Below are 14,529 nucleotides of genomic sequence, written 5' to 3' on the forward strand. Positions count from 1 at the left end.
TTATAGATTTTGAAAAAGCACTAAAAATTTATTGAATTGCTTTCAGGTCACTTAATTTTTAGGATCTCTCCAACATTATCTCCAGAGCAACTTTGCAATTCACAAGAGGTTATCACAGACATGCATAAATTTATCTTGATTTCACACGGGTTTTTTTTCTGTTCCATAAATTATACTACTTTATAATAGATGATATCTTCATGAAATACAAAATGCCGTGATCTCGTAAGTCGTGATGATGCGCAAGAAACCATAATCTTCAGGTTACCGAGTTTTGATAGTCTCGTAATTCGTCCGATTAACATTCATGTTATTCGCATTTAATTGACAAAACAGTGTCCTGTTGAAATTTTCAATGATTACCGCCAAAACATATGCCGGAAACTTTCTTCAGGCAATACAGTTGGAAAAGATCGGCCATGAATGTGAAATTGAACGCCGCCTAATATGAATTTCATTGAGATTTCATCAGTGCAAGATCATTGGATTATCACACAGGCATCATATGGCGATCCCACGTAAATTGACTGACAAATTTACCCAAATTGATTCTTGCACAACATAATCGGTGAGTGTTGAATACATTGAATGCGGTGGACGGAAAAAAGAGATCACCAAAGGTGACTGCGCGACAGGAAGTAAAGTGTCTCAAGCGATAAGATTAAGTAATTATACAAGAAGTTCTTATTGGTGTATGGTTTGAAGTGAAAATTGTATGAATATTTAATGCAGATGATAAGAGTGACTCTCTGACGGATTGCGTAAGTCATCCGCGATCGATATGGACGCCGTCTGCGGATGGGAACTTCATGCGCGAGACTCACACGATCGCGAGTCAGCGAGAAGATGGATGAGAGGAGAATGTGACAATATAATCCAATTACTTGTCGAGGAGACGCTATTTAATTAAATTCTATTAAATAATTTATATTGAGTGGAGGTGATTTTTTTCTTGTATCATGAATTATGTATGATTTATGTCTTCCCACTGCGCGATAGTCATACGTAAGCCCACCTTCTGAACGTCCATCAACTTAGTCGGCGGACGGTGAGTCGCGAGCGACTCGCACGCGACATCTCAGCAACGACACTGCGCCCAGGGAAGTGAGAAGTGTGCACGAGTGGAGTGGCAAGAAGTGTGTGAAATTGATTCGATTGGTGAAATTGTGTGCAAATTTTCTCACTCTGGCTTTTCAATAAACAATCGCCGGGTGATCTCTCTTTCTCTCGCGGGCGTGCGCACTCTGTTGCACAAAAGGGCACGGGAAAGGGAATTGTTTATTTGAGGTGCGCAGCATTTCCGGGAGAGACTTCTGAAAATTTATTGGCCTACTCGACTGGCTGAGGTACGAATTATATCGAGAGGAAATAATTTGCGACAACATAAATTATTCACTGGACGTGGTGAGTTCTGCAGAGGAGAGTTTCGCGCGGTGTTTCTCTATGCTTAAATTTGCCAGCAATTGCTCAACACACACAGCGTCTTCCGAGAGAGGCAACAAGAGTGTCAAGAACACGCGGCGATCTCTGTGGCTTTTTTTCATCTCCTCAATGTATACACTTTTCAATTAAACGCCTGGAAAATAAATAATGCAATTAATTTATTAATTTCTCATTGTTCATTGTCACGTTTCATCACTGCAAGACGCTTAGAATTCAGCATTATGTACTCAAGATCACTGAGACTTCCATTCTCCGGGTGATTTTTTCTCCTTTGCGCATTTACATAACATGAAAGTGAATTCAAAGGCCATTCTTTGGACGAATTTGTATCGGGATTCACTGATGTGTTGCCGAAAAACCACAGAGTGTGAAAGATATGTTAAAAGGAATCTATAGGAAATATTAGTCAAATCGCCATTGGCTACTTACTTACTTCGTGGTAATTTATTGAATGAATAAAAGAAGTGCATAATTATACCTTCTTGCGAATGTCGCAATGGATATGTTATTAAATTAAACTGCCAGAGAAAGAATGCTAATCTATTTGTTCGAGCTTATTGCAAAGTGAGAGTATTGAAATTATTGCTTTTGGATTTTAAAAATTAAGACGATCCTCAAGTCAAGGGGTTTTTCTTCCTTGAGATATAATTTTTATTCTTATTTTCCACTCTCATTTGTATAATCAAATATGTTTTTAACACTTCCAACTCTGCTTATGCACTTTTATGTAAATCAATTGAATTTTTTTCCGTCAATAAAAAGGCAATGCTGAGAAGTGTTGAATATTTCCTTAAATCGCAGCATTCTCAGAGTGTTTCTTTCAAGTTGAGACACAATAACAGTGATTAACATTTATTTACATTTTATGTCATAAAAAAGTAATGTAACGCGGAGTGATTCAATTATAAAGGCCTATATATCAAGATTTTCCGGATAACTTTCGTGTTATGTTTTTACAACTTATAATTCTCGTCGGGGGAGCGTGTGAAGAAATCTCCCCTTGAACTGTGGAGCTGCGAAAGTGAAAGAGGAGAAGCAGTTCATGCTATACGTATGTTTTTTTTTTGCTCATTCATAGAGAATAACACTAGGAAGATCTTCGGTGCTTTGGCAGAAAAGATCACGTGTTTGTCGATTCACCTCAACGGAATTCAATATATTGAGGAAGGTAAGAAAGAGAAGCGTGTGAAGATCAATCAAATTGAATGAACATCGTACTCACCATTGTTGTGTGGAATTGCGAGGCAAAAATGACACTGAAAGGACACAAATGGGGAAACTCTTCTTCTCCTATTTCTTCTCCTCTGGCTGATGAAGAACGATCGCACAAGATCACCTCGCGGCCACCAACTAAGTGCGATAGTGATTTGAATGGGAAATTTATGTGTGTCGCTCGCGAAGATGATGAGGAATATTGAGATGGTAGGAAAGAAGACCGCAATTCAGCCACAGATGATGCACTAAATCGTGCCACAGACACAAGAATTGCTCTTGTACGTGTCTATGAGCATCAAGACGAGCGCATTTCGATGGCTTCGGCAGAGTGCAAAATTCCAGAGAACGTTGAGCAACAACTTTGAGCGTTGCCATAAGATCAAGCATCAAGCGCCCTGACTCCGATAAATCTCTCAGCTTTTTGGCAATAATTGCACTTTTTTGCCTTCTCTCCCCTTCAAAATCGCAGGACTTTCACTTCATCCGCGATGAGATTTTCTCAATTCCCGATTGACTAACTCCGTGAAATACTACTTTAGAGACTCAATATCGTGATCGTGGATGAACGCCTGGGTGAAATGTGTCTCAATGCAAGAGGACAAACCGTGAAGCCCATGAAGTGTTTTTCTCAGCAATGATTTTCATATGGCAAAAAGTCAATCTACCGTGAAAAATGTCTCTGAATTTCCATAAAAGCATTGGAGAAACACCCATAGAAATTACTTCCCCTTTTTCTTGGAACAGGAAAAAGAAGCGCAAACAGTGAACTTTCTGATTTTACATTCACCATAATCGGTGACAGTGGATTTACTTTGAGACATGGCAGACAGAAATATGTGGTAAACAATACCATTCAATTGTTCACGGAGAGTCACGACGTGAAGAGGGCAGAAGAGTAACAGCAAGATGTCATTCAGTTTATTTATGGCATTTCATCATTCGCCCATGTCTCTCTGAAGTGATGCTGCGCCGCACTGGAATAACTCAATTGGAATAATTCGTTACGATTGTGTCACGGAGTGATCGTTTCACTGCAAGTGATCGTCACTAAGCACTCCTACTCTTCACACTTTGCTAAAGAGGTGTGCAAAACTTAGATTTAGGGCTTTTCGAGCTCTGACGAGACAAGAAAAGCGAATGCGTTGGATAAAGAAAATCATTTTAATTTATTTCTAAAGAATTATAAAATGTCTACATTTGTTGAAACAGAAGCTTTTGTATATGAAAATATTTGAAATATTTTACCACTTCCAATTCCCAACACTTCCGCAATGCTGTACACCACTTCTGATCAGAATATCTGCCCCTTGTGTTGAACTATTTTCCTCGAGATATGCTTTTAAGACGACACATGGCTTCTTAGCACGGAGTGATGTCATCGTGTTTACCTTTGGGTAGAGAGTCAATTCATTGCCAACGGCTGGATGTGCACATCGCGATCATGCAAAATTGGAGTCTTTCGCAAAAGGCATTCAGCTTCAGAAAGCACAATCGTGATCAAGTGCGATCCCTCGTTTGGATCTCCCGCGCAAAGTGAGGTCGCGCGCGATCGAATCATCTCAGTGACTGAATCTATTGCCGAGGGAGCTCTATTTACACCATCGTTGGCGTCGTCGCCGCAATTTGACTAATTTATCATTGTTGGGATTGTTGGAGTGTCTCTGAATGTGTTTTTTCTGCTCTTCACGCTCTATTCTTGTCAATGTGTGTTCAACAGTGTGGGTTTTGGCGCTTGAAGGCTGCGCCACAGAGTGGATTTCAATAGAATTCAGCAGGTTTCACTGGATCAAACCAAAAAATTGTGTGTCTGCGTAGATAATGCAGATGATGGCGAAAAACGAGAGCAGCAGCGCGCCAAGGACTCTGCGCGATCGGAATGGTGAGAATGTGGATCATCGTAGCCTCGCTGATCCACTGTAGGCCCATTCTTGCGGCACCAAAGCAATATGGGAAGAGAGATTTGCGTCCAAATGGATTATATCTGGCTTGGGTGATTCAACAATGGCAAATTGTTCATACGCCTTTCTTCCACCGTGAGAGAGCAGCACTTTGAAGCTTGTGGTATTCTGTCATCTCGGAATCTTTCCAGTTTTGACTTATAGATCGTGTTCACCTTCAATATAGTTAAGCACATCGCCAGGCTTTAAATTTAAATTGTCGTTTTTGCAATTCACTCCACCACTGGTGGAGTTTATTAAAAGGCACTCCGCATAGGATGGGAATAATAAATGTTGACTGCGCGGTGTTTGTATGTGAGGACGATGATCAATGAAAGAAGGTAAAATGATGCTATGGCGATGAGGTGGAAAAAAATCCATACTTCTCCATCACACCATTTTCTGGTTGTATTTTAATTAAAATCCAAAACGATGAGGTGGGATTAAAACGTCTTCGACTTCGTTGCGCAACTTCAATTACAGTTTTGCCCATATAACATATGGAGTGTTCACTGGTGATACTTTTCTTGGCTGTATTTTATTAAATTAATTCAGAGGCTAACAAGCTATGGCATTTTACTCACTTCTGGTCTCCCATAAACTCTAGAGTGTCTCTTTTTTCTGGACTGCAGTTAACTTGTTGATGAACCTCCTGGGCTTGGAATTAATATCGATCTTAGGTAAATTGTTTTGAGAGTTAGTAAGGTAAGGTATTCCACAACTTGCAAGAGTATCACAACGAAGTGAGATTGTTTAATGACACAATCACCCAGAATGTGTACTTTAATTGACTTTCTCTCGAACGTACTCTAAAGGATAAATGCCTTCAATGTGATTCATCTGGGACAAAATCTTGGACCTGAAGGTAATTTTGTGTCTGTTGATTTATATTTTTTTCATAATCCAGAATAGAATTTATTTCCAAGATCTTGAGAATCATGCCACAGAGAAACACGATATTTCCTTCAGCTCTATATCAGCGGAGTTGCCATAAAGGGAAATATAACCTGGCCGACAAGCGAGGATCTCCTTGAGGTGAGGATCGGACGCAAAGGTCGTCGCATTGGTAAAGAATTGTGTCTCTCGTGCGAGACAGTTTTACTGTGTAAATAATAACAAAGTACAGTGGCAAGAAGAGTGAGGCGATTATGCAATTTGCATAGAAATCAGCTCGCAGCATTTTATGCAAATTGACCGATAAATTGACAATTACCATCTCGCAGTGGATGCCGATTGGAATCAGAGATATCTCAAGTCTGAGTGTGATTGAGTGATTGATGACGCTTCTACCCGGCCATTATCGACTGCTACAGATTTTACACTCTCGCGGACGCTGTGTGTGCTCTCGACGTCTTCTGGTTACAATTAAAACAACATTTTCTCAGTTCTGCATGCATATCTTGGAACTTCCCCCATCGCATATGCACACATGGACGAGTAATGTATTTGGGAAGCGCGCAGTGCAGGGCGAAGGTGACTCATTTCGCAATGTGCTCGTTCTCACTTGAATTTATTTGGAGCTAATGAAGAAGGTCAAATTTAAATATCATCATAAATCAAGTACAAATCATGCAATGTCAATCGACCATCAACACAGGGGCGAAAGATATCCGCCCAGTAATTTTGAATTTCAACAGGAAAAAATTTTATGAAGATGTATTTCATGCGCCGCAGTTATTTATGCGATTTGATAAGGGATCAATATTAAAGAAGTCACGACATAACATACTGGCTGACAGCCTTGCTGGTGGTTTCAATGAGAAATCACACTAAATTACGCCAAAGCGACGCTAAAGTCTACCCAATGTTGTGATAAGCTGGGAAACTTAATATATTTCTCTGCTGTGGCATAAACGGCAGCGAGATTGAATAATAAAAGCCCATACCACACATCGAAGAACATTAATTAGAGTGTTTGTGTTACAAAATTGAATTAAAAGGTCAATTTATCAAAAAAATAAAAAGCTGAAATATCACCTAAAGTCGAAACTTGTTTGCAACACTTTTCCTTCTTTTGCGCGAATTTCTCAGACAGTGAGACAAACTTTATCTCTCCATTTCCCGATTCGCATTGATTTATGTTTTCCACAACATTTGGTGTGCCCTCAAACATGATAAAGTCATTCCTATCTGTGCGTTTTCTTTCACAAAAATTAGTACGAAATGTGATAAATCACGCTAAAATAATGCTGAAATGAGAGTGAAAAGAGTTATTAAATTGACAACATTGTGAGACGGCGGGAATAAATTTTGCGTTGTTGAGAAATTTCATCCAGTGGAAGAGATTTGCATTCAAGAGCAATAGGACAAGACGTGGAATTGCATGGCAAATTGCCAGTGAAATGTGACAAAAGTGTCTTGTACTACCAAAGAAACCAGACATAAAGCACGACATTTGCGCCTTCATTATCATCTCATTAGAATTTATAATGACTTCTCATTATAGATCCAAATTTTCATCTAAGCAGCGAACTGATTTTCTATTGCACATGTCATCATGCGCAGTGGGAAAAAATATCATTTCAATTTATAGGCGTGTTTTCATATTTACATAATATTTTTTCTTCAAATCTTTGTTCAAAATATGTACATAAATACATACCTTTCAATAAGTAATCATCAATCATCTTGAGAGACCAATTAAACAAAACGATGGGATTGGAAAAGATCATTTGTATTTAATAAATCTTGTTTAGCAATAAATTCAGCGGCTATTCAGCTCTGGAAATACTTCAATAAATTTTCAAGGTTCGCTAATATTGTCACATAAATATACTTTTTATTATTACATTTGCAAACTACCGATTTTATGGCTAGAAAAAATGGCTGAAATTGCTTATTCAAAAAAAAATCCCACACGATGATTGCATACGATCGGTGCGATTAGTCTCCAGTGATGTGAATCTGAGTGAAATGTCTGCGTTGATCAATACATAGAACTGCGGCGATTGCCACTTTCCTTCACTCTGTCTGTGCCAATAATAATAATAATTATCGATAATGAAATTATGATTGCCACACACAGCATAACCCTGAATCACATCTATTGTACATGATCGCGCGACCACCGAAGATCACCTCGATCTTGCACTGATGGCGAGAGTGAAAAAGCATCGCGCGGATCGTTCTGGTCGAGGAAGATCGCACAATTTTGCGCAGAGGGGATCACGCGGCGCAATCGCAATCCACTCATGATCACTGTGCTCAGTTTATCTGTGAGACTCGAGCGCACCGGGCACGAGAGTTCCTCACCGTTTTCGGCTTCTCTATCATTTTCAAAGTAGCCACGATCGCGACCGCACGGCTTTAGCTGGCTCTTGTGTCGCCAAAGTGTTTCTTACGCTGACTGTTTTCCTCTCAAGAAGTTCCCCAAATCGCGCCCAAATCGGTGATAGTGCGGCCTTCCTGGGAATTTATGTGCGCTCAGTGTGTTGTTCTCGCCAGCTCTGATATATGCACGGACATCTCAATTGAATAGAAGACATCCAAAGTGGCTCTTTTTGTGGGACTCTGAGAATTTACTTAAGTGTGTGATCTTTTTTCTGATTTTATTTATTTTTTTAATGTGCCAGGTGCTTTTAATTGCCCCGTTGACATTCAATTTAGTTCAATGTTACTGCGAAGAAACCATCCAATTACTGTCTCATTTGCCTTAGATAGATCGCATGACATGCACAAAAGCCCATCATCGCCTGTTGGCAATTAATTTATGAATTCATCACCGATGTTGTGGGAAAAATTCTTCGGCAAATGAGACTCGTAAGTGCGCTGTGTCGGAAATGCAGTGGCTCGCGTGGTATAAATTGGACTTATCGAATGTCAACGGCGACAAGAAGTTTGATATTGGAAGCGTGGGCACAATATTGTATCGAAAAATAAAACAAGTGTGGCGTGTCACAGAGAGTGAATGATGTATTGGAGTGGTGGTGTAATTTATTAGCAGATTATTAGTAAAACTATCAGAAGTACATCGGAAAAGCGACACGTGCGTTTGAGGGAATAAATGGTGTGTGAAAAGTCATACAATCAGTAACTTAATAGTTGGTTGAAAAGTGCGCGCAAAAGGAGAAAAACAGCAAGAGACCCCATAAAATATAATATTTAATAAATTAAGTGTGTGAGTTGTAATTTATATATTGCTAAAATGATCATAACACATCAAATTGTTTCTATGGTAAGGAAAACTTATGATACAATGTGATCATGGCGCGGTGCTTATGATGAATATGATTATGCAAACAGTTGTTCTGGTGGCTTCAGCACCTAATAAAATGCACACATCTGCATCAATCACGCGCATTGCTGCAAGTGATCTTTTCTCCCTCAAGAGAGCCTCGCTCACCGTCCGAGAGAGTCAAACATATTAAAATATACCGAGCATAGTTCATTTATAATTATAGACCAATGCGAAGAGGGAGATTGTCTCTAATATTTTGGTATGAAACAATTTTTCATTCTTCAGAGTCGAGGTGCATTGCAATCATGTGTAATTTACTGCTAAATATTTGCCAGTCGCTCAATTTTGCAAGAATTTCCAACGAAAATTCTCCTGAAATAGACCAAACTTGCTCTTATGTGTGTCTGTAGGCAATTAGAGAGGACTTTTAGTCTCAATTAAACGAAAGACTTCAACTGTGAGCGACGAACTCGTTTTCCTGCCACCTTTTCCCACCGAAATTTCCACACCTCTCCACTCATTTCCACCTCAATCGCCCTGAAATAATCACCAAATGCGACATATTTATTTTGTTTTTGTGTAAATTCACGCGCATTAATGTGGATTTCCGAAAGAATGAAAAATTCTCCATGTTACAGCTTCCAAAATGTAAAGCATTGAAATACAATTTCTATGCACGTTTCATCCTTCCACGTGAATTATTCATCAAATGCGAGATCTAATAGCTTTTTGGGCAACTCTCAAGGACACTCGACCATTCTGTAATTTTCTGGATGATATGACTGAAACACTTGAGGCGTTGAAACCAATTAAAGATGCGAGGTTTCGTTAATTTTAATGATTTCTTATTACTCAAAGACTGCAATGTTCCTTTCAAGCTTATGCATTTGTTAGTAAATCATTCCTAAGACGTTTCATTTGCTTGTTGTCTGAAATATTATATATTGAACATCACTTTGGAGTGACTGTTGCATAAGAGACTTAATAAGACTCATTTTAGCGTCTTTTGATTAGGGAAGTATATTTTTGTTGTGTGTATTTAATTTGCATTTAAATATTCAACTTCCATATTATACTAAATGTGTGTGTTCGTCTCACATCAGTCATTAATCTCAACGCAATTTCACACCGAAAACCAGAACGTGGCTTCGATCTGCCTAATTACGCCAATAATCATCCACTTCCGCTTCTAATTCTTGTCAGACGCGACGCTAATTAATTGGATTTGGTATTAAATAATAAATAATTGTTTATAACCATCCATTACATGAGACACAAGTGCGATTAATTCACTGTGTGTTCAGGCAGTGGTCTTAATGTGCGCTAATTGTGGAGTCAAAATGCAATTAAATTGAATCGTGTGTCTCTCAGACGTCTCAAAGAAGCCCAGGGAGTGAGTCTTGAGTTGCCACCTCGCGCTGATTGACTGTTTTCTAATTCCCATCGCATGATGTGATGCAATGCGAACTCCATTTCCCTCCGACTTTTGCCTCATTTTGCCTCTTGCGCGCACTTTTCATCCCATTCCGCTGATGATGGGATGAAAATGAGAGGCGAGCTTCCTGAGTGGGTCTCTCGATGTGAGAAATTCACGCCGACTGCTCGCATCCGCCAACGTGAGCGCGAAGAAATACCCACCGGACGGAGGACAGCCTTATCTCACTTGCGAGACACCGCGCGGACTTGCGCCATAGGTCAGCGTGCGACAGAACAATTATTCGGTTGAAATATTAAATGGCGAAGACAAATGGCCTGTTGAAACATTGCGGCCTCATTGGGGAGTGTAATGCAATTTTGGGGTCTCAACAAACGACCATTGTTTATTGTTCCTAATCCGATTGACCCGAAGTCACTTTTCACCCAAGTCGCGCGCTTCTCTCTCGCCAAAGCCATCGGCTAAATATTGCCCAAAATTGCCGACTTCATCGAAAGTATATGATCACTGAATGGGGCAATGCGAGGCGCATACAAATCAGCTGATTTCGTATTCCCAACTCATCAATTTGCCACCATAAGTGACGTCTTTTTTACCGATGCTATCTCTTACAAAATAAACCCTCTTGCCAAATCCACCTGTCACTCAGTTTACCAACAAGCAAAGTGGAAATCGCAAAACCAATTAACAAAACCAATAGAGGCATTAGTAGTCAATGAGGAGTGTAACATCTTGAAGACAAATTTCAACTCTGTTTCAGAGCATTTCAGAAGATGTCTCACTGTCTTTTTGCTATTCAGACAACAGCAAAGATTGGATTTAAGTATGCAATTACATAAGGTGTCATCACAAAATTCCCATCAGGATAATTCCATTAATATCGCATAAACAACCATTCGGAAGACGATGATTCAATTGAATGATTACTATTGTAAAAACGTGACCGTGACGCGCGATGAACTAAGTGCTGAGATAATGAAAGTTGTCTGATATATCGCTCCGCTGAATCTTAGGCGGAAAATATGTGTCTTTTTGTGGGAGTCAAGATCACAGTGTCACGGCTGTTCTCTGAACAATACCCTCCAATTTTCCACGCAATTTTCCCTTAAATTGGCAAATAGAGAGACAGACAAATTGTTTTATCATGTGCGAAAAAAGAGATCAAATTGACGTGAATTTTTGGAATATAGAGAAGATGTGAATTGAGAAAAGCGTCGTCAAGGGGGCAAAAAAGAGTGCAATTCAAAAGAAATTCAATAAAACTTTCTGGTGGAATTGGCGTGGAGAAAAAGCCTCCTTCTGGTGTTGAAAGTGTCGGGTTGAGGTGCAAGAAAAAAGAGGCGACAAGAGATCGCGATCTACAATGGAGATTGTCGGTCGAGTTGTCGCTTTGAGAGACCAATAAAATGTTTAGACAGACTATTAAAGTGAATTGAAGTGATTGCCCATGGTATATTAAAAATTTTTCGATGATCTTACCCGATGATATGTTGCATAATCTCTCATATTTCAGCAACTGATCGATGGCAAGAGAGACTAATAAGTGGAGGCTGAAACATGGAAAGGTGCAGATTATATGTTCAATTAGAAAAACATTTAGTGATTCTCATATGGTCAGTTGCGTTTTTCCTTCACTTATTAGGGCCGCCATGAGGTCACGAGATTGGGTGTGATTTTTATCGAACTTCTGTTGCAATTGCCATGAATTGCATCTCAGTGAAATATAGCTTCTAGCTCATTTCACACCAAATTGCACATGGAGTTTCTAGTTTTCCGCACCAATTTTGAGCATGGAGAAAATTCCTCTCTTTCGAATATTATATTACCCACTTTCTTTCGTGTGAGAAAACGCCACGGACCGGGTGATTATTTGCTCGCTGAAGAAGGCGTCAAGGGAGGTCAAAGAAAATCACACTTTTCTCTTCACTTCCGCCCCAGTGATCACTTTAAATGGAAATTATACACTCTTGAAAAATTGATATTCCAACTGAAGACATCCAGCCAACAATACGAATTCACTTTTACAAGATGTTTCCGAAGATTTATTCATTATGTCGTATCTCATCTCTCAAGTCCACTTTAAATCTCATTTTTCAATACGATAGCTCTCGACATTCGTGGCCTTCGCAACATTCATCGGAAGCACATGCGGCATCAGAGTGGACTGGAACACAAACAAGGGACCCATTGTGCCGCCAACATCAACAAAACCTCCGATTCCGAAGCTGCCGTATCGCGATCCGGCGCCCGTTTGGGAGGATCAGTCCAATGACATCCCCAATCCGAACCCATACGTGTAATTTGTCTCACCCTTTTCCCAAAGGGAAAGTCACTCGCGATCTCAGACTGTTTACTTTCTGATTATTCAATCATTTTATTTTGATTTTTCATGATTTTTATTTAATATTTGATTATTGTCTTAATTTTTTCTTCATTTTCTGAAAATGATTCAGAATTTGAATATATTTAACTATTAAAAATTCAGAAAAATTAAATATTAATTTGATTTGTTTAAATGTTTTGCAGAAAATATTTAATTTTTGATTAATTTGCAATTTTACTTGGAAAATAATCATTTTAACAATTTTTCTTTAAATAAAAATTTTGATTTTTTGATTTTCTTTTAATCCCATTCAAGCCAATAAGATTCCTCATAAATCGGCTAGTGACTTTCCTCTTGCGCTTTTCTCAATTATCTGTTTTATCGGCAGATTTCTTGTAATTCAAACGTTTTTCTCCCTCTGCAGATATGTCCTTCCGCCACCGTCTAGGCCGCGCTACAACAACAACACAGGCTTCCAGCAGAGGTCGACAGAGCGAACGCACACGACAAGATCGCCCAACTACGGTTCCATCGTGAGTCCAAACCAGAATGAGATCCCGCGTGATGACCAGTATGTTCGGCCCGTGGCCCATCTGGCGGTGCAGTACGTGCCGAACGTGGGCATGCAGTACTACGCAGTGATCGCCTACAACCCATACGCGAAGCAGTCGAAGAACGTCTACGACAAGCCCAATGGGAAATACAACGCCAAGCTGAAGAAGTACAAAGCCTACGAGGAGAAGGCGAAATTCACACCTTATCTCATGGTGAGTTGAATCACCATGCGAGGTGAATGCCTTCGCGGGTGAGCAAAAAATCAGAATCTCATTGAGTCAAAGTCGAAAACAATCCTTGTGTGTTACAATGTAAAAGTTGGCGCTTTTGAGAAGAATGGCACTTTATTTGGATATCATGAAGATTCATCTTATTGAATAGAAGGTGGTTTTGCGGTTTATTGAGTGGTCCATTGATTAATAATGCTGAATAGAAATGTTGTTTGCTCTCTTATTCACTGGGATGACATGAAAAGAGTAAGAAGAAATTGTTTTCCCAGACAGTCATATTGTATAGTATTTTGCTTAATTACCACAGGGTAGTTCAGAAAACTTACAAGTTAATTGTTTTTTGGCGTGAAAGGTGTAAAATTTGCCTGACAGCCCTAAAAAGAAGTGGCGAAGAAAGAAGGTGTTGACAGATTCCTTATGCAATTTCGTACGTAATTTGAATGAAAGTCCAAATAATTGATCGCAATTTGAGATAGATTGAAAAGTACCGCGCTTATCATTTTTTTCCAATCAAACTAGAGCAATTTATTCCATTTCCTCTCGCTGAATGATTTTTGACGTTGCCTAGGAGAAGATGAAAGTACGGCGTTGAATCCTTTAGATTTTTGCATGCGATACAATGATGGCTGACAAGAATCTCAACACAATTTGACATGTTGTCTTGACAAAATCAGCTCCAAGGTGTTCAACGCTATCTAGCTTGTAAATCTGCACGGATCAGTTGCTAACAGACTTTGTTGCTCTGCAGTACATTCCAGTGCCACCACCACAGCAAGTCCCTCCCTACGGCTTCGTGAGCCAGAAGGCGCAGGTGAGCAAGTCCTGAGATTGCTGAAAATTGACTGATTGTTGGTTTTTGTGTGAAATGCCGCGGAGCACAAAAGCCCAGCAATCTGACCACTCTTTCACTTCGACTCTCCTCGCATCGGCAGAGGAGGCGAGCAAAAAGTACATGTATTATTATTGAAAATATACTGTGTAAATAAAATTATGATGTAAAATTGATAAGCCATTTTCACTCCACCAGCTGTGATTCCTCCAATTCGCGATGCCAATTTAGATGGGCCCGAAAATAAACGCTCTGCTGAATGGATTTTGCTGCGCTCATTCAAATTATGTGCGCGTTTAACAGTCTTTTCTGCCTCAATTGACAGTTCCTGAAGGCTGAGCTTTCATCTCGGCGCGAGTGTTTATGAGAATTTTCTCGGGCGCGT

The 14,529-nt window shown here is 39.6% G+C and overlaps 1 protein-coding gene across 5 annotated transcripts; it reads left to right on the plus strand.

Moving 5' to 3' along the window:
• The first annotated feature begins 7,811 nt into the window (after positions 1-7,811).
• Positions 7,812-14,316, plus strand: LOC132263990 (uncharacterized). Of its 5 annotated transcripts, none has more exons than XM_059764029.1 (5): positions 7,812-8,167; positions 8,536-8,769; positions 12,313-12,503; positions 12,955-13,297; positions 14,064-14,316. In XM_059764029.1, exons 2-5 carry the CDS (start codon positions 8,740-8,742, stop codon positions 14,139-14,141), a joined length of 642 nt encoding a protein of 213 aa, XP_059620012.1. In that variant the 5' UTR covers positions 7,812-8,167; positions 8,536-8,739; the 3' UTR covers positions 14,142-14,316. The 5 variants fall into 5 exon arrangements, with proteins under 5 accessions (XP_059620012.1, XP_059620010.1, XP_059620011.1 ...); XM_059764027.1 differs by having other exon boundaries at positions 7,812-8,121; positions 8,446-8,769; XM_059764028.1 differs by having other exon boundaries at positions 7,812-8,121; positions 8,517-8,769.
• Positions 14,317-14,529: the final 213 nt, after the last annotated feature.

This window comes from Phlebotomus argentipes, unplaced genomic scaffold (assembly GCF_947086385.1).
Source record: "Phlebotomus argentipes unplaced genomic scaffold, Phlebotomus argentipes genome assembly contig_32, whole genome shotgun sequence".
NCBI classification, from domain to species: domain Eukaryota; kingdom Metazoa; phylum Arthropoda; class Insecta; order Diptera; family Psychodidae; genus Phlebotomus; species Phlebotomus argentipes.

What these genes read in the sequence shown, in the direction of transcription:
- LOC132263990 (XM_059764029.1), top strand. Translation starts at nt 8,740, where the DNA reads ATGATCATAACACATCAAATTGTTTCTATG. An exon ending in CCCAATCCGAACCCATACGT is followed by an intron (nt 12,504 to 12,954) that starts GTAATTTGTCTC and finishes CTCCCTCTGCAG; the next exon opens with ATATGTCCTTCCGCCACCGT. An exon ending in AATTCACACCTTATCTCATG is followed by an intron (nt 13,298 to 14,063) that starts GTGAGTTGAATC and finishes GTTGCTCTGCAG; the next exon opens with TACATTCCAGTGCCACCACC.